At 39.3% G+C, this 25,185-nt stretch overlaps 2 protein-coding genes and 1 pseudogene across 4 annotated transcripts; all 3 read left to right on the forward strand.

Annotated features, from left to right (window-relative positions):
- The first annotated feature begins 460 nt into the window (after positions 1–460).
- LOC143549334 (serine carboxypeptidase 1-like) lies at positions 461–24,649 on the forward strand. The gene is made up of 8 exons (XM_077040245.1): positions 461–926; positions 991–1,098; positions 1,164–1,435; positions 23,592–23,837; positions 23,902–24,008; positions 24,132–24,227; positions 24,310–24,415; positions 24,501–24,649. Exons 1-8 carry the CDS (start codon positions 554–556, stop codon positions 24,642–24,644), a joined length of 1,452 nt encoding a protein of 483 aa, XP_076896360.1. The 5' UTR covers positions 461–553; the 3' UTR covers positions 24,645–24,649.
- Positions 8,057–13,365, forward strand: LOC143549335 (serine carboxypeptidase 1-like). Of its 2 annotated transcripts, XM_077040247.1 has the most exons (8): positions 8,057–8,461; positions 8,533–8,640; positions 8,718–8,989; positions 9,072–9,317; positions 9,386–9,492; positions 9,590–9,685; positions 9,758–9,863; positions 9,943–10,082. In XM_077040247.1, exons 1-8 carry the CDS (start codon positions 8,089–8,091, stop codon positions 10,075–10,077), a joined length of 1,443 nt encoding a protein of 480 aa, XP_076896362.1. In that variant the 5' UTR covers positions 8,057–8,088; the 3' UTR covers positions 10,078–10,082. The 2 variants fall into 2 exon arrangements, with proteins under 2 accessions (XP_076896362.1, XP_076896363.1); XM_077040248.1 differs by lacking the exons at positions 9,758–9,863; positions 9,943–10,082 and adding an exon at positions 13,094–13,365.
- Positions 22,582–23,569, forward strand: LOC143549313 (serine carboxypeptidase 1 pseudogene; annotated as a pseudogene). Its single transcript, XR_013138118.1, has 3 exons — positions 22,582–23,008; positions 23,074–23,181; positions 23,247–23,569. The product of XR_013138118.1 is annotated as a serine carboxypeptidase 1 pseudogene (transcript).
- Positions 24,650–25,185: the final 536 nt, after the last annotated feature.

Raw genomic sequence — 25,185 nt, forward strand, 5'->3', positions numbered from 1 at the left:
TTTAAAATAATATTTATATTAAAATTATGGTTATTCGTTTGTTATCTAATACAAAAGTTTAGGTTATTATATTATTCAAATCAAATTCATAAATTTATTTTGGTTGTTTACAGAACTTGGATGTGTTGTTTCATTTTTCTGTCTCATTCATTGATGTACTGGTATTTTGTTTCATAATTTTAGCTACAAAACTAAAAACTTCGAATAACATATTACTGTGAAGCCTTGTTGTCATCTTTCGTTTTTCAAACAAAGAAACATATTTTTAGCGGATAGAAACACAAAATAGTAACCAAGTCTCAATATTGTTCTAATAAATGCGCACTTTTCTTAACTATAAAACTCACTTAAGTTTCAATATTGTTTTATTGCTCTAAAACTTTTCATAAGTGTTTAAATTGAATGAACTAAAAAGAACAATTATGAAACTTGGTTATTATCTAGCAACTTTTTTCTTCACAATATTGCCTTCCATTACAAGCAACATAATTTTAGCATTTATATAAAAATGTTTTTGTATCATCTAAACAGCAGGGCAAGACACCTATAATCAATGAAGATCGCATTTCAACTGTCTCTTCATTTCAGTCTACTTGTTTTCGTGTCTTGCTACGGTAGTAACGGATTCGTCCCTCTTGAGCACGCTTTAAAGATCCAGCGTTCTAGAAGATCGGCAGTGAATCATGTAAGTAACGAAGTTCAACTAGCCGAGTATTCAACCTCACCGGTTTACATCGGCCCTCAAGATGGGCTGAAGGAGGCTGACAAGATATCCAGTTTGCCAGGTCAGCCAACCGGAACTGACTTTGATCAGTACTCAGGGTATGTGACCGTTGACCCGAACCATGGGAGGGCTCTATTTTACTATTTTGCAGAGTCACCGGTCAACTCTTCCACTAATCCTCTTGTACTCTGGCTCAATGGAGGTAATTATAATTTTTTTTAAGTCATTTGTGTTCATATACTAAAAAATGATAAATAACCTTGCAGGGCCGGGCTGCTCTTCATTTGGAAACGGGGCCATGATGGAACTTGGACCTTTTCGAGTCAATGATGATAATACGACACTGTCACGAAATAAATATGCATGGAACAACGGTAAGACTTGTATATATCTTTAATAGCAACAAAAACCGAGTATGAATAGTATGTAATCTTTGCAGTTGCAAATGTCCTTTTCTTGGAATCCCCGGCTGGAGTTGGATTTTCTTACTCAAACACGTCTTCAGACTATAAAACCGGAGACACACAAACAGCGAAAGACTCGTATACATTTCTAGTCAATTGGTTAGAAAGATTCCCGGAATACAAAACTAGAGATTTTTACATTGCGGGCGAAAGCTATGCAGGGCATTACGTGCCTCAACTTGCACAATTAATTCTTAAAAACAACAAGATCACGAATCAAACTGTCATTAACCTTAAAGGAATTGCTGTAAGTATTGAACAATGAACTTCTTAATAGCTTTAAACTATTTGTTGATCCTGAATATAAGAATGAACATGTTCATGTTAATATGTTATGCTTCAGCTCGGAAATGCATACGTGGATAGCGAAACGGCAAACACAGGAACGTTTGACTATTTCTGGACGCACGCCATCATTTCTGATGAAATTCACAAAGGGATCAAGTCCAGCTGCAATTTTTCCGAGGGTGCAAATAGAACAGATGCATGTTTAGAGTATGAATATCAGGCATACGATGCTTTGAACAATATCTACTTCTATGACATCTATGCCCCTTTATGCTCACCATTCAGCAATAGCACCCCATCAGTAAGAACTAATCTAATCAGACATATTTATATTCACATGGAAGTAATTCACAATTCTACATGATTGATACAGATATCTGGATTTGATCCATGCAGTGACAACTACATCCATAGTCACTTGAACACTCCTGCTGTGCAACAGTCGCTTCATGCGAAACCGGTTCAGTGGGAATCTTGCAAGTAACACACTAATACCAACTTTTTTATCTAACAAAAAAAAAAAGAAAACTTTGAAATGCGTTTATAATCTTTATACAAAATGCAGTGGAGATACAGACGGGAGAGTATCGGTGACATCAAGTAGGTATGCTATAAACAAACTACAAGCATCAGTCAAGACACCATGGTACCCGTGGAAGTACCAAGGCGAGGTAGAAAAGCAATTCTATTCGATCCTTATTTAAATAGTTTATAATATTAAATGATACGTAATAACTTAACTTATGTTATGTTAGGTTGGTGGATATGTTGTGGGATACGAGAACCTAACATTTGTGACAATAAGAGGAGCTGGACATTTTGTCCCGAGCTACCAACCGGGGCGTGCTCTAGCGTTCTTCACTTCCTTCTTGAAGGGAAAGCTTCCTACCAGTCACTGATTAAAACTTGAAGAATAATATGCTATACAAATGGGTTCGGGTTATACGTTTGCTGTGAGTAGTTTCTGGGACAATATTGCTCTAAATCAATCTTCTATTAGAGCTTATCATTTTAGCGAGTGATCATCATAAGTTGTATAAATATTATATATGTGCAACAACTACAATTTACAATGAAAAGAATTATATATCACTTAATAACGCTAAATAAAAAAAAATTGATTAGTCGATCTAATAACCCCTGGAAAATGGTTAAGGGATTGAAGAAAAGCTTGATTTGTAAGTGCAGCTGACCTGGAGCTCGCGGTGACCAAAATGAACGCCTCAGCGAATGCAACAGTGGCGGATCTAGAACCAAATGTCAAGGGTGATGCTAAAAAAAAATTTAACCGTATTTCATACGGTGTAAACTAAACAAAAATAGAAACACGGTGATAAATAAATTTAAACACATGGGCTGCATATTTCGCCCTTTCGGTTTTTGAAACTAGTTGAGACCTCACTAAAGGTATTAAACTATATTAAAACTAGTTGATAAATAAATCCAAGTTCTTGAATTTGCATATCCAAACGGTATTAAAAACTTCAACCTCAAAATGATGTCGATTAATAATTATATTCTTTCGGTTTTGTTGATTACCATAACTTTCTGTCATATCTAACATCTTAATCTTGTTTTTTTCACAAAAAAAAATGTCACTCTAGCCAACATCTTGTCAAAGATGATTCAATACTCGGTTTGCCCCGCTTATCAACTTACACGCTTCTAACAAGTCTTGATTTTTTTTGAAAATGTTTTGATAAAGCATTTGTGAGACCTAAAATATCGTCTAACAGGTGTATATAAAACACAAAATCAAGACTCTTAAAATACTTAAGAATACTTTTCCCATTAGTTTGTTGCTACACACTCTCTCCATCTTCTTTAATAAAAACAAGTACCTCAACAACTTCCGGGAATAATTTTAACAAACCTACGATTGTTCTATATCGATAATTTATATAAACAATTATAATTTTAGTTAAAAGCTGAAGAATACCTAAATTAAGAAACTATAGGTCGAACCGTGAAAGAGGGTTCGGACCGGTGAACCACCTCTTCTCGGCTGCAGCGTGGAGCGGTGGAGGTCACTTGGTCAGGTGAACTGAAGGAGGAGAAGGCAGACTGACATAGGGCAACCTGCAGTAGCGTAGTGGTGTCTGGTCACAGTGGTGGCAGTTTTTAATTAATTGAGGAACAACAATTTTGTTTTAAGTGTAGCATATATTATTTTAAAGGTTAATGGGTTTTATTGGTTTGGCCTTTACACCTTTGTTGGGCTTTAGTTGGGTTAAATTTTCAAATTGTTGGGCTTAAAACGTATAGGGTTAACGTTATTTTTTTTTTCAGTGATAATAAAACACGAAAGCCAGCCTAATTTTTTTTTTTACACTACCGAAAAAAAGTTGAGGGGTACTACCCCTCCTATTACACTACATCCGCCACTGGGATGCAAGACTAAGAATTCTCTTTATCTATTTTAACATTCTGAAACCAAACACGTTACCAGGTCACATGCATTGAATGACATCATAACCAGAATAAATATATTCTAAGCTTTCTTGACTCTCATGTTATTTGCCACATAATATCCATACAAATTCTTAAAAATCTTAATTTCATCTCCAATTAGGGGTGCAAACGAGCCGGGTTGCTCACGAGCTACTCGAGATCGGCTCGTTAAGAAGCTAGATCGAGCCGAGCTTCATCGAGCCCTAGCCCGAGCTCGAGCCTAAAAGTAAGCTCGTTTAATAATCGAGCCCGAGCCCGAGCCGGCTCGCGAGCCTAAACGAGCATGTCATTTATATAATTTTTTTAAATATATATTCAATAATAATTAATTAATATATATAATTTATGAAAAAATAAATAAAAATAACTAAATAATATATATTTTTATACATAAAATTATAATAGAAAAAAATATATAAAAATAATTATAATTATATAAAAAATAATTCATAAATAATAAATGAGTCGAGCTCGAGCTTGAGAATCTACTCACGAGCTCAAGCTTTGAAAATGGAGCTCGAAACGTGAGCTCGGGCTCGGCTCGTTTGCACCCCTATCTCCAACCCTAAAAATATCCTCACCCTCTTTAATTTTTACCTCATCACCTTCCCATTACACACAAGATTTATATAAAACCTTTTTTTTTTACTTTGGGCCCACCTCACATTCAAAAGGCAACAACGAATTTTTTTTAGAAATGAGGTATATATGAGATTCCTAATCATTTGGGGAGCTAACTTTGATTTTTAATCACAAATAGGGTAGTAGTTTTTAATAGTGGCGAATAAGAAATTTGGTATAGGTGTGTAAGAGAATGTAAGAGCGTTGTCGGGTGAGAGAATCTTATTTGTATTTGATAGTGGCGAATAAGGTTAATTTCTTTTAATAGTGACGAGTAAGGTTATTTTCGTTTGATAGTGGCGAGTAAGAGTGAGACCATGTGACCATGTACCATTAGCACTTAGTATTGGTGAATAACCTTAATATCTCTTGATATTGGCGAGTAAGAGGCTAGTTGTATTCTACAGATTGTTAATATTTCATAAAATACTTCAAAATTTTATTTTTTAATATTGTTATACAAAAATAGAAATATTAAAAGATAATGTTAAGTTCTTACGCATATATTCTTTTTTCTAAATATAAATTAATATTTCTTTTAGTTGCTTTGATTTGGATTAACAAAAATCACATATAACCACTTCTGGGTTAAAAAATATTATTGGATATATGTGTTATGTTAACAAAATTCATATTTATATGTGATATATTTAGAAGTTCTTAGCTTAAAAACACAGGACAAAACCCTTCCTCAGTTCCTTGTCCCTAAGAGTTTTGCTCACGAGTATAAATGTATACCAAGTTACTAACCACACTGGCGTCTTTAAAATGAAAGAGATATATAATTAAGAACATTATCCAACGTACCATACGAACTTTAAAATCCTCCACTAACTAAAACCATTTCGTGGTCTCACACTTAGGTTTTATTTTTGTATAACAATATTAAAAAATAAAATTTTAAAGCATTTTAAGAAATATTAACAATATGTAGAATACAACTAGCCACTTACTCGCCAATATCAAGAGATATTAAGGTTATTCGTCAATACTAAGTGTTAATAGCACCTGGTCACATGACTTCACTCTTACTCGCCACTATCAAACGAAATTAACCCTACTCGCCACTATCAAAAGAAATTAACTTTATTCGCCATTTTCAAATACAAATAAGTTTCTCTTACCTGACAACTCTCTTACATTCTCTTACACGCCTATACCGACTTTCTTATTCACCACTATTAAAAACTACCTTATTTGTGATTAAATGATTAAAAATCAAAGTCAGCCGGGCCCCATCAAGTGATTAGGAATCTCATATATAACTCATTTCTTAAAAAAAAGTCAACAGAAACAAAGCGCTTGTGAAAGGGCTTGGTTACTAGCCGCTATGTCCTCCAATAGTTAAAGGCCACTAAAAACTATCAAGGGCATAAATTATCTTATGCATTGGAGATAGTCTAAGTATTAGTGTATTACGTATAATTTAAATATTTTGAAAAACCTACTATGTTATTTCACTTATAGTTCAAATATGATAAGATATAACATCAACTTCTTCTAAATAGAGTTGGTAAGTTACTTTTTAAATAAATAGAAGGTCTCTAGTTTAAATCTGATTTAAATTTGATTACAGTTTTGACACACTTAAAGCATTCTTAGCAGGTACTCTATGTTATCGTGAGTGAGTTCTCTATTATGTAGAGTAATTGTAAGTGGTTGTGAATAGAAGAGATAGAGAAACTTTTGTTTATAAGTACATTTGGAAAAACATTGTTCGCTCTTTATAATTTTTTAATATTTTTTGAAAATAGTTGTGAGTGGAAGAGAGGGAAAATGTAATGATAAAAGTATAAAACAATATTATTTAATTAAAAATGAGAGATAAAATATAGTGTTTTGTATTGTAATTATAGAGATAAGATCGAATACTCTTGTTCACCGTATCCATCTTTATTCAATTTAATAATTTTTTTCTATACTTAGAGAATCACTATAGCTTTTTATGATTGTTTTCTATTTTAGAGACATGATGTAGTGATAATTTACTGTTTTTCTAAATATTCTGTAAAATTCTTAAGAGATAAAGTAGATATAGAAAACCTATTTTGAATGCTTTCATATATTAGAGATAAAGGAGACGAAGAGCTTTTGAATCCTTTAGGTTAGCTTTTTGTGTAACATCCATAATAATTTCAATGACCTTAAAAAAATTTAAAGGACATATAACAAAGCGGTGTTTAGGTGTGTAAGAATTATGTCTTTTCTTTATGTAGTTTATGGTTCAAATATAAATATATAGGAAAAAGGATTTAACGGTGCAAGCTAGCTATAACAAAATTAAAATAAGTTAAAAGATGTAATGATTAATTTACAAAGGCAAACCCAAACTTTTCGATTCAAAACATAACAAGCAGATGCGTTTTATCGTAAGTTTACATATAAATTATGTACTTGAATCTGGTATACGAATAGGGTTAAAATTAACTCATAACTAATTGTACATAAGATAAAAAATTAATGAGTTGGTGTGTTGGTGCCGCAAGATCGTCATTGGTTCACGAGGCGGCATCAGCTTGTGCCACATCATCCAATTTCCTTTTGCTTAAAATTGTAATTTTTCTGGTTTAGTTCCAACACCATAATAAATGCAACCGAACCTGACTCAATTTGCGTCAACTCGTCACCGCAACACCCAGATTTTACAAACCGAATAAACGTCGTTTTAACATGCAATTTTTTTTGTATATAGTATTCTGGGTGTTTACTAATATAGCCTTTGTGTTTAGTGCCAAGATTGTAACAAAACTAACCAATACCAATCAAATTCGTGTCGCTTTGATTATAAGTTGCATTTGTTTTTTAATATGTTAATTCTTTTATTATGAGTTATACGGGTGTCGCTGCTATCTTACGCGTTGGATTAATATTTTCAATTCAATGTCAGTATCTTAACGAACTTAACTCATATCATTCAAATGCACGTTAATACACCGCCGCAACACGATAGGTACAAACCTAGTTAAGGGGTTATCCAAAAGAGTGTTCGCTGTCGATCTGAGAAAACCCGAGCAACTATCCATCTATGTGTAATATTCTCTAACCTGAAATCTTTAAAAACTTGAAAATCTTTGAAAACCATTTTACAAAATATCAAAACTTCGTAATTGTGGCTTACAGCCTATAATTGAATTATAAGCTTGGTGCATATATTTTCTTAGATTAGTAAATATTAACTACAGTTTGTTTATAGATATTATATCATGAAAGCTTGGTGTGCAAACTGTAAATGGCCAAATGGGGTTATAATAACCGAAGTGTTCGGTTATGGTGCGGTTTAAGACAATAATCAAACCGAACTAACCCATTCTCGACTCGGGAGGAGCCGAGGATGGGCATCTAAGCCCATGAAGAGGCGGCAACCTTGTATCAAGTTTGTTGTTTTCTTTCAGTTTTCAAACAATGAAAACATAGGATTTGTCACCTAAACTGTAAACTCAACAAAACATCAAACGTTACTTCCCACATGTATATATAAATAAATATATAATGCCTTTATATATATCTTCTAAACAACAACACAACATACATATTTGATCAATGAAGATTGCATTTCATTTGCTTGTTCATTTCAGTCTACTCGTGTTTGTGTCTTGCTATGGTGGCAACGGATACGACCCTCTTGAAAGCGCGTTAAAGATTCAACGTTCAAGAAGAACAATACGGAATCATGTAACTAAAGAGCATGCCAAAGTCGAGAACTCGTATATTCCGGTCTACGTGGGCACACAAGACGGGTTGAAGGATGCTGACAAGATATCAGAGTTGCCAGGTCAGCCAGCTGGAACAGACTTTGACCAGTACTCGGGGTATGTAACGGTCGACCCAAACCATGGCAGAGCACTGTTCTACTATCTTACAGAGTCACCAGCCAACTCTTCCACTAATCCTCTTGTACTCTGGCTCAATGGAGGTAATAATAATATTTTCTTTTTGTTAAGTTATTTGTGTTTGCAAAGTTAAAAATGATATCAACCGTTACAGGGCCGGGCTGCTCTTCGTTTGGAAATGGGGCCATGATGGAACTTGGACCGTTTCGAGTTAATGCTGATACTACAACACTGTCAAGGAATAAATATGCATGGAACAATGGTAAGAATCATAATTCTTTTATATCTTTAATAATAACATAAACCTGGTAAGCATTATATTATATATAATCTTTGCAGTTGCAAATGTACTGTTCTTGGAATCCCCTGCTGGAGTTGGATTTTCTTACTCAAACACGACTACAGATTATCAAACCGGAGATATACAAACCGCAAAAGATTCATACACATTTCTGGTCAACTGGTTAGAAAGATTCCCGGAATACAAAACTAGAGATTTTTACATTACTGGCGAAAGCTATGCAGGGCATTACGTGCCTCAACTCGCACAATTAATTCTTCAAAATAACAAGATAACCAATCAAACTGTCATTAACCTTAAAGGAATCGCTGTAAGTGTTAATGTATTATCTATCTGCATCTGTTTGAAAGTATCCTTTTGATATGTTGATGTTGGTATTATCTATTATGCAGATTGGAAATGCATATGTTGATGATGAAACGGAAAACACAGGAATGTTCGATTATTTCTGGTCACATGCGATCATTTCTGATGAAATTCATGAAGGGATCATCTCTAACTGCAATTTTTCAGAGAATGCAACCATAACACAGGCGTGCGATGAATATCAGGGTCAAGCAACAGCTGCTAGAAGCAACATCTACTTCTATGACATATATGCTCCCTTATGTTCATCATCAAGCAATAGCACCCCCTCAGTAAGCTCTCAACATAGTCCATATTATATTCACACGGAAGTAATATTAACTTAACATGGTTGATACAGATATCAGAATTTGATCCATGCACGGACAAATACATCTATACCTACTTGAACACTCCTGCTGTGCAACAGTTGCTTCATGCGAAACCGGTTCAATGGGAATCTTGCAAGTAATACACTAATACCAACTTTTGATCACAATCATGTTTATAATTTCAAAAAGGTGAACACTTTGAAACGTGCATATAATCTTTATACAAAATGCAGCGAGTTGATTGGTCTATTCTGGAAGGACATGCCTTTTACGGTGCTGCCTGTGATTCAAGATCTAATGGCCAGTGGAATAAGTGTTTGGATATATAGGTAAATTAATTTAATAATATATGTGTTTATATACTTAACCGATTATAACATACAGAAAACATAAAAATGCAGTGGCGATACAGATGGTAGAGTACCGGTGACTACAAGTAGATATTCTATAAACAAACTGCAAACATCAGTCAAGACTCCTTGGTACCCATGGATGTATCAAGGCGAGGTCGAACGCGTTTTATGCAATCCTTAATTTTTTAGTTAACTAAATTATTTACGGATATATGTTTGTTTGGGGTTTTTAGGTTGGTGGATATGTTGTGGGATACGAAAACTTAACGTTTGTGACCATAAGAGGAGCCGGACACTTCGTCCCAAGCTACCAACCAGCTCGCGGACTTGCATTCTTCTCGTCCTTTTTGGAGGGAAAGCTTCCATGAACCATTATCCAATCTCCACATTTGGATTTCTAAAACTTCAAGGATGAAAGTGTTAAGATTGATCTTCAGTCACGGCCTCGATTTCTAGTTATTTGTTTTGAGTTTTTAGGACAATATTACTTTAAAGATAATCTTATTGTGTATGATCATAATAAGGGGTCATGTTCTACCCTGCAACAAGCATATTACCTTGGAAACGAGTATCATTTGATATCAGAAAACTAATGGAATTGGTACCAGGTATCGAACACGAACACGAACACACAGAACACGTTTGTTATTGAGAAAACTTCATAAAACTCAATTGTTCAGATTTCAATCTCCTAAAGCCCAAAGCACGGGTATTTATAATCTAACCTATCACGTTTAGACTACAACTAGGATTGCTAAATAATAAGACATGATAATTATACTAAAAATTAAATCTGAGCACATTTAATTGTTTATAGTTATCCACTCCTTAAATCATGTTTACTTAGCCTTGCATGCCAAGTAACGCCCTTGAACCGAAATTCCCAACATAATAATAATATAGAGCAAGCAATCTTAAAAAATATATTAGACATTGAAACTTAAAATAAAGAAATATTATAAGTATAGTTTAGTATTTGTAGTTTCAAGTCATTTTTCGTGTGAGATTAAGATCGAGTTTAATTATACAGTAATTTTATTACCAATGAGTAAATTTTAACCACCTAAGATTATAAACAGGTATATCGGATATCCGTTACAATAGTCCAAAACTGAACTTTTGAGGTGGGCTCTGGTCAATCCCCCACTTGTGCATCTTCAAAGTATATTAACTGACGCCTTGTTTATATAACATAGAACCTTGTATCTTGTTTTTGTCATTTTCTTTCAGTTTTCAAGCAATGAAAACATAGTTTTGTCACTTTGACCATAAATTTGACTATAAGAACCACCCCAGTTACTTCCTGCAACTATCCATGTGTACAGTATATAAATGCTCTTATATCTAAGCAGCAGCAAAACATACATTTAATCAATGAAGATTGCATTTCATTTGTTTGTTCATTGCAGTCTACTCGTGTTCGTGTCTTGCTACGGATACGACCCTCTTGAAAACGCGTTAAAGATTCAACGTTCAAAAAGAACAATACCAAATCATGTAACTAAAGAAGATGCAACAGTCGGGAACTCGTATACTCCAGTCTACGTGTGCCCACAAGACGGGTTGAAGGAGGCTGACAAGATATCAGAGTTGCCAGGTCAGCCAGCCGGCACGGACTTTGACCAGTACTCAGGGTATGTGACCATTGACCCAAGCCACGGAAGAGCACTGTTTTATTATCTTGCAGAGTCACCAGTCAACTCTTCCACTAATCCTCTTGTACTCTGGCTCAATGGAGGTAATAATAATAATACTCTTTTTCTTAATCATTTGTGTTCATGAAGTAAAAAGATGATATTAACCGTTGCAGGGCCTGGCTGCTCTTCATTTGGAAATGGGGCCATGATGGAACTTGGACCCTTTCGAGTCAACGCTGATAATACGACACTGTCACACAATAAATATGCATGGAACAAAGGTAAGACTCTTGTGCGTGTGTATACATATACATATGACATATTTATAATTATGGATTATAAACTCTGCAGTTGCAAATGTTCTTTTCTTGGAATCCCCTGCTGGAGTTGGATATTCTTACTCGAACACGTCTTCAGATTATATAACTGACGACGTACAAACCGCAAAAGATTCATATACGTTTCTTATTAACTGGTTAGAAAGATTCCCGGAATACAAAACTAGAGACTTCTACATAGCGGGAGAAAGCTATGCAGGACATTATGTGCCTCAACTCGCACAGCTAATCCTTCAAAACAACAAGATCACGAATCAAACTGTCATTAACCTTAAGGGAATTGCTGTAAGTGTTGGATTTACCAGTAACTTTAAACTCTTTGTTGATATTGGCTATAAGAATGAACTTGTTCATGTTATGCTGCAGATTGGAAACGCATATGTTGATGATGAAACCACATACACAGGAATATATGATTATTTCTGGACACACGCAATCATTTCTGATGAAATCCATGAAGGAATCATTTTCCACTGCAACTTTTCAGAGGGTGCGACCATAACAGATGCATGTAATGACTATCAAAATCAGGCATTCGCTGCTAAAAGCAATATCTACTTCTATGACATATATACCCCTTTATGCTCATCATTTAGCAAAAGCACTCCATCAGTAAGATTTAATCTAAATACAGATTTGGAGAAACATATTCACATGCAACTATGAAAGTAAGTAATTAATTCACATAATTGATACAGATATCAGGATTCGATCCCTGCACAGAGAATTATGTTCATGGATATCTTAACACTCCTGTTGTGCAATTGTCGCTTCATGCAAAACCGGTTCAGTGGGAATCATGCAGGTAATACTAACCTTTGATCTTAAACATGTTTATACTAAGCAAAGTTTGAAACAATTACATATATATTGTTTTTGAATGCAGTGACTTTATCAATTCACATTGGAAGGACATACCTTTTAAAGTCAATCAATCAATCAATCATACCCAGGAAAATCCCACCGACAGCAGAGCTATAGGTAGGGTTTGGGGAGGGTGGGATGTAGGCACACCGTACCTCTATCCAAAGGAATAAAGAGGTGGCTTCCAGAGAGACCCTCGGCTCTAAGAACATGTGTATGAAGCAAAAAAAAGGAAATCAAAGTTTAACAGTTATATAAAAAACTACTACTAATTATAATAATATTAATAATAAGGTCACAGTTTAACCGCAATATAAAAGCTAATAATAATAATAATAATAAAATATGTAAGGGAAATACCATTATGGTATGTGACCTAAATAAGTTAAGTCTAAGCCCTAAGGTATAGTGTTGCCTGTAATTCAGGATCTAATGGCCAGTGGAATCAGTGTTTGGATCTATAGGTAACTTAACTTAGTGATATATGTGCGTGTACATACCAAACGGGCTATAACATAACAGAAAAAAGACTCATGAAATTGCAGTGGAGATACAGATGGGAGAATACCAGTGACATCAAGTAGGTATGCTATAAACAAACTGCAAACATCAGTCAAGATACCATGGTACCCGTGGATGTACCAAGGCGAGGTAGCATGCCTTAGATTCGTTCCTAATTAAAATATTACTTATGTAAATGATACACTGAAATTTATATATGTTGTATTTAGGTTGGTGGTTATGTTGTGGGATACAAAAACCTAACATTTGTGACGATACGAGGAGCTGGACATTTGGTCCCAAGCTACCAACCAGGGCGTGCTCTAGCATTCTTCACTTCCTTCTTGGAGGGAAAGCTTCCTGCCGATCACTAAGTAAAACTGTAATATATAGTAGTATGTTACGATTGATCTTCAATCATGGGTTCAAGTTAGTTATACTTTTGTTGTGAGTGATCATAAGTTGTATTACAACCCTGATGTTTACACCATCTAGTCTGTATCAGTATCAATATTATATGTGCAACAGTTATAATAACCCATGAAAAGATTGACATAATTTGGTAATCAGAGATATAATGCTACCTACATGCTAAAATTAGCAACACGAATATAAACTCAAAGAAGAAAACCAAGAATTTTACCTGGTTCACTCGGTTGATGTGAATCTTTGTCGTGGTAGCGAGCACAAACATCAAAGTTCACTAGTCAATAATTATGATTAACTTCAACTCTGCAGTAAATATTCACTTGAATTCATAGATATACACATGAGTGGCAATCTTTTCTGCTAATCCCTTCCTTATATCATGATGAATATTCGCTTTTCCCTTGACAAAGCATATATATTGGCTTCATTTTGACATAGTATATTGTAGGGGTACGGTACTAAACCCGGCTTACGACCTTAATTTATTATGTTTGGCTTATTTTATTATATGGACTAATACAATATTATTGGGCTGAGGGGGTTTTGTGGAGGTAACCCTAACTGGGCTAGGCCCATTAGGGTACCATGATGGTGGCCATGAGGCTCCCTATATAAGGAGGTCTCCACCTCCTTATTAAGGTTGTTCTCAATAAAAGCCACCACCATAACCATTTTTGTGTCTGTAAACAAGAGATCCTCGAGATTTCTTAGCAGTCACCTCCACACCCCCAAAAACCATTGCAGATCTGAGCGGAGGAGAGCGAGATTTGGTTACATCATCCCGTAGAAGACGATCCGAACTATGCCTGGTACGTTTCGTGTTTCTTCATTGGCGCCATCACCTGTTACAACGGCAAAACCACTATTTCATCAATTTTCTCTCTGAAAATCTTCACCATGGTTTCCGGTGTTCGAAACAACGATCAAGTTCTGGAGGATAATGAGCTTGAGGATGTTAATGAGGGACATCAGGTTCTGAGGGCGCCGCGTGACACTGCGCGCACCACCGGTAACCATCCCTTCAACACAACACCTCATAGTCAAACTGAAACTCCCCCAGACGATCTCACGTTCCAAAATCTGACTGGTACAAAACAAAAAGGACCAATGGGCCCGGAAGTTGAAACCAATGACCCTAAAGAATGGCTCATAAACGAACAACGGCGTTTAATGGACAAATACAATGAGTTGGTAAAACACAAAAAGTTAGCCGATTTAACACAAAGGCTCGCATTTGATAAACAAACCATTCAGGGAACAAAAAAAAGACGCGCGCGCCGGAAGACGGTCATTCTGTTCACACCGAACAAGCTGATATTAGTGATGAGGAAGAGGTGCACAGCATGAAGAAGACGCGAGATACTCATGCAGGAGGTTCACAGCTTCGCGCACACATGCACATAGCACCTGGAGCCAAAGCTGATATGGATTTATACACACCATACAACCCACAAGCGAAAGGGCAAGTGGACGTAACCACACCATATAGGCCAGCCATCTTGGTAAAACATTCAAAATTCGCTGAGCGCATTGCGAAGGCTCCCATTCAACACAAAACCAAGATGCCAAGTGGTTTAGGCAAGTACGATGGTACAACAGATCCAGATGATTTCTTACAAGGTTTTTATAACACTGGAAACTTAGAAAGCTGGACGATGCCAACATGGTGTCACATGTTTGCTCGCTGCCTCACGGGTGCAGCGCGTGTCTGGTTCGAAAGCTTGCCGACAGGACAAATCGATGGGTTCGAAGAGCTATTGGAAAAGTTCCAGGCTCACTTTGTACAGCAGCGCAGACACACGCGCGACCCCGATGACATCATGCACTGCGTACGCAGGAATGTTGAAACCATTGAAGACTACATAACTCGTTTCAATCAGGAATCTCTTGCAATTGGAGGCATCACTGAACAACTCTTGCGCGTGGCCTTTATACAAGGTGCGCGCAGTGATCAACTCCGCAGAGCTCTCGTGAGCAGAGAAGGCATGCCAACCACTTGGGCTAAGCTTATGGAAGCATCGCGAGTCTTCGCGCGAAATGAAAAACAAATTGCCCAAGACAGAGCAAGAGATAAAGGGCATCAAACAGAAGCACCACGCAACAATGAAAGGAGGGGCAAACAAAACTCCGTATGGTCCAGGTTGCAACAAACCAATTATTCTCCCACAGAAAAGCAAGCGCAACAAAGTTCACCCCAACCCCAAAAAGACATTCTTAATCGCGGAGAAGGTGACAAGAAGGAAGGCGGCAGAGAGCCTAACAGACCTCTACCAAGAATATGGACTCCCCTCACCAAAACGCCTTCGCAAGTGTTAAGCACAGAGAATATCCAGTTTAAAAACCCCAGGCCATTACTCCATAAGGGACCACCGAACAGTGGCAAATATTGTGAGTTTCACAAATCCACAGGGCACAACACCGATGCATGCCATCATTTGAAGGATGCGATCGAAAAAGATGTGAAATCAGGCAAGTTGGCTCACCTGGTAAAAAATTCAAGACCAGAGAACGAACAACCAGACGGAGCCTCAGCCAGTAAAAAATTCAAAAGAATCTGTGTAGCTGAAGGAAGAAGGCAAGGGCAAGGATCGAGGAAGAGAAGCGCGCAAATCCAAGGGGATTGGCGCGAGTAACAAGTAATCTTTCCAAGAATCAGAGGAGGCCCGTCTATCAGCAGTCCTCTAGTCATCACTGCACACATCGCTCATTATGAGGTGTCAAGAGTCCTGATGGACACCGGTAGTGAGTCAGACATCATGTATGAGCAATGTTTCAAGAAGTTGGATCCAGCAGACCAAGCAAGGCTCGAAGTTGAGAGTGCACCAATCTCGGGTGTCTCAAACGAAATTATTCACCCCCTAGGTTAGATACAATTTGAACTAACTATGGGGGATGAGAAGCACAAGCGAGCTGAAATTGTCAACTTCCTGGTCTTGCCCACCACTTCATGCCATAGTATGATCTTGGGTAGAGGAACGATTGCCCAATTCAACGCCATACCGTCACCAGCGCATGGCGCGTTGGGGTTCCCAACACCAACAGGAGTAACATTTGTGTACCGAGATCATTTATGCGCAGTAATAAGTATACCTCGAGAGGGGAGAATGAAGCTTCCAGTGGCAAACAACGCGCCAGATGAATGGATTCTCAACCCAAAATTCCCAGAACAAACAATCACAATCGGAGCTACGATATCAGATGACACAAGAGTGAGAATGAAAAGATTGCTCACAACGTATATGTCAGTCTTCGCGTGGCAACATTCTGATATGACTGGGGTTCCGCGAGACCTGGCGCAGCACTCTCTCAACACATTCAAGTCCGTGGAGCCAATTGCTCAAAAGAAAAGAGTCATGGGAGACGAGAAGACAGAGGCCATGAATGAGCAAGTAGAAGATCTACTGAACATGGGTAGCCAATCCTGTGATGGTAAAGAAGAGCAATGGGTCATGGAGAATGTGCATTGATTTCAAGGACCTCAACAAGGCGTGTCCAAAAGATTGTTACCCCCTCCCAAACATTGACATGAAGGTGGACTCTGTGGCGCCATTTAAGCTCAAATGTTTCCTGGATGCCTATAAGGGCTATCACCAAATTCAAATGGCACCACAGGATGAAGACAAGACTGCTTTCAGAACTGACAAGGGTGTTTTCTGTTACACAAAAATGCCCTTTGGTTTGAAGAATGCAGGAGCCACTTACCAAAGACTCATGGATGCAATTTTCAACGAGCAGATTGGAAAAAACTTAGAAGTCTACGTGGATGATTTGGTGATTAAAAGCAGGGAGGAAAAACAAATGCTCAAAGACATCGAAGAAACCCTTCGGCGCCTAAAGGAAGTAAACATGAAGCTCAACCCGAGCAAATGCACATTCGGCGTGGAAGAAGGGAAATTTCTCGGCGTAATGGTCACCGAGGATGGTTTCAAGGTGAACGCAGAGAAGGTGGAGGCTATCCTCGGCATGCCCTCACCATCCACCATGAAGAAAGTTCAAAAGTTGAATGGTAGATTGGTATCAATTAACAGGTTCCTAGCAAACCATGCAAGCAAATCTACCCCATTCATTAACACATTGAGAAATTGCTTAAAGAAAAGCCAATTCAAGTGGACGCCTGAGGCCGAGCAAGCTTTCAGTGAGATAAAAGAATGTCTGATAAATCTACCTGTGCTCACAGCTCCACTACCTGGTGAAACTTTAACGTTGTACCTGTCAGCAGGAGAGCGCCATTGGCGCAGTATTATTGGTGGATCGCAAGGGAATCCAAACACCAATTTATTATGTAAGTCGGGTGCTGACAGATCCTGAGACGCGCTACACCATCATAGAAAAGTTAGTTTTATCACTAACGCATGCGTCGCGCAAGCTTCACAGATATTTCAATGGTCATCCTATTGAAGTCCTGACTGATTACAACATCCAGCAAGTCTTGCGACGTCCCCAAAAACCATTGCAGATCTGAGCGGAGGAGAGCGAGATTTGGTTACATCATCCCGTAGAAGACGATCCGAACTATGCCTGGTACGTTTCGTGTTTCTTCATTGGCGCCATCCGTGGGACCACATCGAAAACGAGCCGCATCTTCGACTCTCCTTTTTTGACTTCTAGATCTGCTTTTTGGAAGAACGAGAGGGTGAAATAAATCTGAAAACCTTTTCAGATCTAATAATTTTTCAGAAAAAGCTACCAGATTCGGACAATAATGCTCCGGATCTGTGACGGTTTTAATTAGATCTGACTGTGACGTCCAGATCTACTTTATTTCGGTGGCCAAAAATTCTCACGGTGCAAGATTTGCATTTTTTCCGGCAATACAGCCAAGATCCGGCGCAGAAATCTTCATATACGAGTTCATAATGCAAAAAATGAGCTTTTAGATCTGCTACCTTACAAAAAAAAGGATGGTGGTTGTTTCATTTTCTGTGCAATTTTGTCACGTAAAAGGGGACATTACATGACATGTGGGTCCCAGCTTCAATTGTCTTGTCATCCAGGGATGTCTTGTACAAATCTCATCAGAACAGTGTTGGCCAGATAGACTCCGCCTCCTTCTTATATTCAGCTCCGTCGGGGCTGTCTCCGCCATCAAGGCGCCATACATGTGCGCCGCCGCAGATCTGCACCGCGCGGCCATCCATGAGCCCAGGCGTGAATCAACACCGCGCGTCATTGCGGACCATATAAGCGCTCTGGCTTTCCAACACCACCACTGTGACGTCCATTCCGCGCCCATAAGCAACAGTGCGCCATCATGCATGCGCACAGTCGAACACCCCGATACAATATATGAGTGCCACCGCAGATCGTCGCCGCGTCACCATGCATGCGCGTCACCACGGAAGAACAACGCAACACGCATGTCTGCTACCGCGGCACAACACTCCGCCACCACGCATGCGCCACCGCGGTTCGATACACCGCCATCACGCATGCGCCACCGCGGTTCGATACACCGCCACCACGCATGCGCCACCGCGATTCAATACATCGCCACCACGCGTGCGCCACCGCGGTTCGATACATCGCCACCACGCATGCGCCACCGCGGTTCAATACATCGCCACCATGCATGCACACCGTCGCGGATCAACATTCCGCCACCATTCATTCGTGCCACCTTGAGGCAACATCGCGCCGCCATAAAGCAGCAGCGCGTCGCCGCGGATCACGATGCGCCATCGCGGGCCAATACTCCGCCACCATGCATGCACACCGTCGCGGATCAACATTCCGCCACCATTCATTCGCGCCACCTTGAGGCAACAGCGTGTCGCCGCGGATCACGATGCGCTGTCGCGGGTCAATACTCCTCCGCCACCATACATGCGCACAGTCGCGGATTAACATTCCGTCAACATTCATGCGCGCCACGACAAGTGAACCTCGCCACCGCGTAATGTCATTGCGCCACCACGCGTACACTCCACCGCGGATAACCATCTGGCCGCCATGGTGCATGCCACCATGCATGAGTTCCACCGCTATGAAGCAGCAGCGCGCCATCACGCATGCGCGCTGGCGCCGAGCACCGCACCACCGCGATCCAACACCTCGCCACCGTGCATGCGCATCGCTAAACAACACACCGCCATCATACTTGCGGATCACCACTACGCAATCACGTCACAAAAGAACACTGCGCCACATGCGTGGGCGCCGTCGCGGAACAACACCGCGTCATTATGGATGGGCGCCTCCAAAAATTTGGTTTCTTGCATCCGCATCACTGTTCAAGTGGGAAGACATGAAGGCCGCCATCACGAAGACCACCATGCTTGTTATTTGTAATCCGTTCACGGCGTGTCAACCGCTTTCTCATACGCGTAGGCGGACAAAAACAGGCACGGCGGATTAACACCCGCCACTGCGGATCACATACACACTAGCATACCAACAGCGCCATTGTAACGCAACAGCACCACTATAGCAGGGTGGAATACAAGCCACGTCGCATGCGCGCCACCGCGGATCAACATTCTGCCACCGCAGTCGCAGATCAACCCTTCCGCCACTCTACACGCGCACCACCATGATGCTTGCGCGCAGTCGCATATCCCATTCCACCAACTTGATCCGGTGGGTAAAACTCCGCCGTCGCGGAATGCATGCGACCTTCTTGAAGTTCAACGCTAACTCCGGCAATTACGAACTCCATGCAACCATCCCAAATGTTCAAAATGGTGGCAGGAACATGCAGAGGCAAAATGATTTAAAAGAGGAAGGAATTATTTCCAATTTTTCATAACAGCCCCTCATCCGCCCATGTGATTAAAACTTTATTAACAAGTTTATTATTACAAGTTCAATGCTCCTAACATTATTTAGCAGCAATGAACTGGGGGACTATCGTGGTATACCACCACTACATTATCGCGATGGAAGACATCCGAATCTTAGGTCGGGAGCCTAATAATATCCCACATGGCCACGCGCCAAACATAAAGGTCGGGAGTCTAATAATGTCCCACATGGCCACGCGCCAAACATAAAGGTCGGGAGCCTAATAATGTCCCACATGGCCACGCGCCAAACATAAAGGTCGGGAGCCTAATAATATTCCAAACGGCCACGCGCCAAACATAAAGGTCGGGAGCCTAATAATATCCCACATGGCCACGCGCCAAACATAAAGGCCGGGAGCCTAATAATATCCCAAACGGCCACGCGCCAAACATAAGGGTCGGGAGCCTAATAATATCCCACATGGCCACGCGCCAAACATAAAGGTCGGGAGCCTAATAATATCCCACATGGCCACGCGCCAAACATAAAGGTCGGGAGCCTAATAATATCCCAAACGGCCACGCGCCAACGTAGGTTGGGCACACCTCATAATTTGCCCGAGGATGGGAACCTTGTAATACATCCACTTTTAGTTGATATGTTTTTGCAGGTTCGGCTACGAGTCGCACAAGCACCTATGACATTATTATTATTATCTGGCCGCTTGTGCCTCCATTATTATTTTGAAGACAAGCCGGGATAGTCATCCTGCGTAGAAGAGGCCCTTGTGGGCCAGTCATTATCATCATATTATAGCTCATAAGCCGCAACTCGCGCATGCTTTATTATTTTATAGCTCGTAAGTCGCCTCGCGCGCAAGCTTCTTTATTTTTATAGCTCGTAAGCTGCCTCGCGCGCAAGTTGCATTACATTATTATCGAGATGCGCACTCTATCTTTTATCAGGCCCCGCGCCACTATTGTTATGATGCGTGCTATATCTTATTCATGCCAGTGCACCATTATTATCATAAGGATCACAACATGTCACCATCATGGAGAAAACCTCTCAAAACTCAAAGACAATAAAGACAAGGCCGAAGAAAGGGGAAAAAACCGCCTCATATCCTAACATACCTTATGAAGTCCAGCGCTCCACCTAAACGCTTGCACGCCTAGGAGCAACACTGGACTTGGGGGGCTTGTAGGGGTATGGTACTAAACCCGGCTTACGACCTTAATTTATTATGTTTGGCTTATTTTATTATATGGACTAATACAATATTATTGGGCTGAGGGGGTTTTGTGGAGGTAACCCTAACTGGGCTAGGCCCATTAGGGTACCATGATGGTGGCCATGAGGCTCCCTATATAAGGAGGTCTCCACCTCCTTATTAAGGTTGTTCTCAATAAAAGCCACCACCATAACCATTTTTGTGTCTGTAAACAAGAGATCCTCGAGATTTCTTAGCAGTCACCTCCACACCCCCAAAAACCATTGCAGATCTGAGCGGAGGAGAGCGAGATTTGGTTACATCATCCCGTAGAAGACGATCCGAACTATGCCTGGTACGTTTCGTGTTTCTTCATATATGAACTAGAAGAGCTAAGGGCATGCATGCTCGGTTCTATGTTACTACAATAATATTACCCTAGTAATAGAAAATATAAATAGTTTGTTTTACTATTTTTTTCCTTTGAATGGCTCCTAATCTACTCCTATAATTAAACCACGCAGTTACTAATGGTGGTACCATCTTTAACGACATATAAGACACAAATAGTGTTTATGGTCCAGTTTGATCGGTTTGGTTAGAAAAGATAAACCAGAACCGGTTGGATCGGTCCAGTTCCATCTGGGCCGATTCGTTTCATATGTTTGTTCGGTTTTTGCTGCATTTACCCACATATGAAAAAAATAATAATAAATATTGAAATTATTAAAAATACAAAAACGTTTGAAGTGTAGTTGAGTGCATTGATATTTCAAGTCATTTTTCATGTGAGTTTAAGATGGACTCGGGTGAAGAGAATCCCAACAGGTAAACTTTAACCACCTAAGATCATAAACGGATATACCTATTACCCGTGTGGGAATCCACGAAGCCGACAAGTAATGAGTTGACGGATAGATGAGACACAATTTTACAATTGGGTACGGAAATAAGATTTCTAAAACCTGTCCCAAAAGCACGGGGTTGACTCTGGACTAGTCCCCCAAACTTGTGCATCCAAAGTATATTAAAATGAAAATTGATGTCTTCTTTCTATTGTTTTCTTTTGGTTTTCAAACAATGAAAACATAGGATTTGTCACTCCAACTGTAAACTCAACAAGACGTCGTTACTTACCACGTCCACGAGTATCCATCTCTCTCTATATATATATATGAACACTTTTATATCTTTTAAGCAACAGCACAACATTAGTCTTAAATCAATGAAGATTGCATCCCATTTGCTTGCTCATTTCAGTCTACTCATTTTCGTGTCTTGTTACGGTGGCAATGGTTATGATCCTCTTCAGAACGCATTAATGATTCAACGTTCGAAAAGAGCATTGCATCATGTAAGTAAACAAGCTGCTACGTATGAGAATTCATATATTCCGGTCTATGTAGGCCCTCAAGACGGGTTAAAGGATGCTGACAAGATATCAGAGTTGCCAGGTCAGCCAGCCAGAACTGACTTTGACCAGTACTCAGGGTATGTGACTGTTGATCCAGTCACGGAAGAGCACTGTTTTACTATCTTGCAGAGTCACCAGCTAACTCTTCCACTAATCCTCTTGTACTCTGGCTCAATGGAGGTAAATATAATTTCTTTTTAATTCATTTGTGCTCATATACTAAAAAATGATAAATAACCTTGCAGGGCCGGGCTGCTCTTCGTTTGGAAACGGGGCCATGATGGAACTTGGACCGTTTCGAGTCAATGCTGATAATACGACACTGTCACATAACAAATATGCATGGAACAACGGTAAGGCTCGTGTGTGTGTATACACATGCGTAACATTTTTAAATTATGGATTATAAACTTTGCAGTTGCAAATGTCTTGTTCTTGGAATCCCTGGCTGGAGTTGGGTTTTCTTACTCAAACACGTCTTCAGATTATATAACCGGAGACAAACAAGCCGCAAAAGACTCATACACATTTCTAGTTAACTGGTTAGAAAGATTCCCGGAATACAAAACTAGAGATTTCTACATCACAGGAGAAAGCTATGCAGGCCATTATGTGCCTCAACTCGCACAACTAATTCTTCAAAACAACAAGATCACGAATAAAACTGTCATTAACTTAAAAGGAATTGCTGTAAGTGTTGAATATACTAGTAACTTTGAACTATTTAATTTGGTGATATGAACATGTTCATGTTACGCTTCAGATGGGAAATGCATATGTTGATGATGAAACGGAGAACACAGGAATGTTTGACTATTTCTGGACACACGCGATCATTTCTGATGAAATCCACGAAGGAATCATTTCCAACTGCAATTTTTCCCAGAGTGCAACCATCACAGCTGCATGTATTGACTACCAAAGTCAGGCATTCGCTGCTAAAAGCAACATCTTTATCTATGACATCTATGCCCCTTTATGCTCACCAGTCAGTAATAGCACTCCATCGGTGAGTTTAATCTAAATACACATATTTGCAAAGCTGTATTCACAATTTTACATGATTGTAACAGATATCAGGATTTGATCCCTGCACCAAGAGTTATATTCACGAATACCTCAACACTCCTGTTGTGCAACAGTCGCTTCATGCAAAGCCAGTTAAATGGGAATCTTGCAAGTAATACACTAATATAAAATTTTTGATCTCAAAGATATATGTTCATATATAAAAACAAGTACAAATGTACATTATCTAGCTCGATCAGTTGATCTTTATACAAGACATCGTCTTTGAATGCAGTTACTTCATCAATACACACTGGCAAGACATGCCTTTTACAGTGTTGCCTGTGATTCAGGATCTAATGGCGAGTGGAATAAGTGTTTGGATCTACAGGTAACTAAGTTTAATAACATCTATGTGTGTATTTATGTAACCCGATTATAACGTAACGGAAAAAGGACTTATAAAATTGCAGTGGAGATACCGATGGGATAGTACCAGTGACAACAAGTAGGTATTCTATAAACAAACTACAAACATCAGTCAAGACACCATGGTACCCGTGGATGTACCAAGGCGAGGTAAAAAGCCATCTATATGATCCTTATTTAAATAGTTATTATATAACATTAAATGATATATTGAAATTTATTTATGTTATGTTAGGTTGGTGGATATGTTGTGGGATACGAGAACCTAACATTTGTGACGATAAGAGGAGCTGGACATTTCGTGCCGAGCTACCAACCGGGGCGTGCTCTAGCATTCTTCACTTCCTTCTTGAAGGGAAAGCTTCCTACCAATCACTAACTAACACATGGGGGTTCGACTGTTCAAGTGATAACTTTCGTTGCTAGTAATTTTCAGAACAATATTTCTTTAAATCTATGTTTGTTGCTGCTTATCATTTTGCGGGTGATCATAAACTTTAATGATGTTTTCATCTCCTAGTCGATATCAATATTACATGTGCAACAACTAGAATTAATATGCGGTGAAAGATTGGCATCAATTGGTAGTCAGATATTTATTGAATTCATAGACACATCAATGAGTAAATTTTGGTTTCATTTTGAAAAAGACTAAACTAGAAGAGCCAGGGGAATGTATGCCCGGTTCTGTGCTACCAAGGGCACAAATGTTTGAATATAATATCTACTCGGTTGTGTTGAAACGCTCGGGTTAATTGCCAACTTTGCAATCCTTACAAGTGCTTGCACATCTGGTTGTACCACTGATTGGGAGTTGGGGCCACTCTTTGTTGGAGTTAATTCCCGAACCTAGTTGTGGGTCGGGAAGGTGGGGCCGGTTCAAGCTAATGGATCAATCTCATTAATTAATTAGTTATTGT

This window comes from Bidens hawaiensis, unplaced genomic scaffold (genome assembly GCF_021521415.1).
Source record: "Bidens hawaiensis isolate Kalapana, Puna unplaced genomic scaffold, B.hawaiensis_p1.1 tig00015542_1, whole genome shotgun sequence".
Taxonomy (NCBI): Eukaryota; Viridiplantae; Streptophyta; class Magnoliopsida; order Asterales; family Asteraceae; genus Bidens; species Bidens hawaiensis.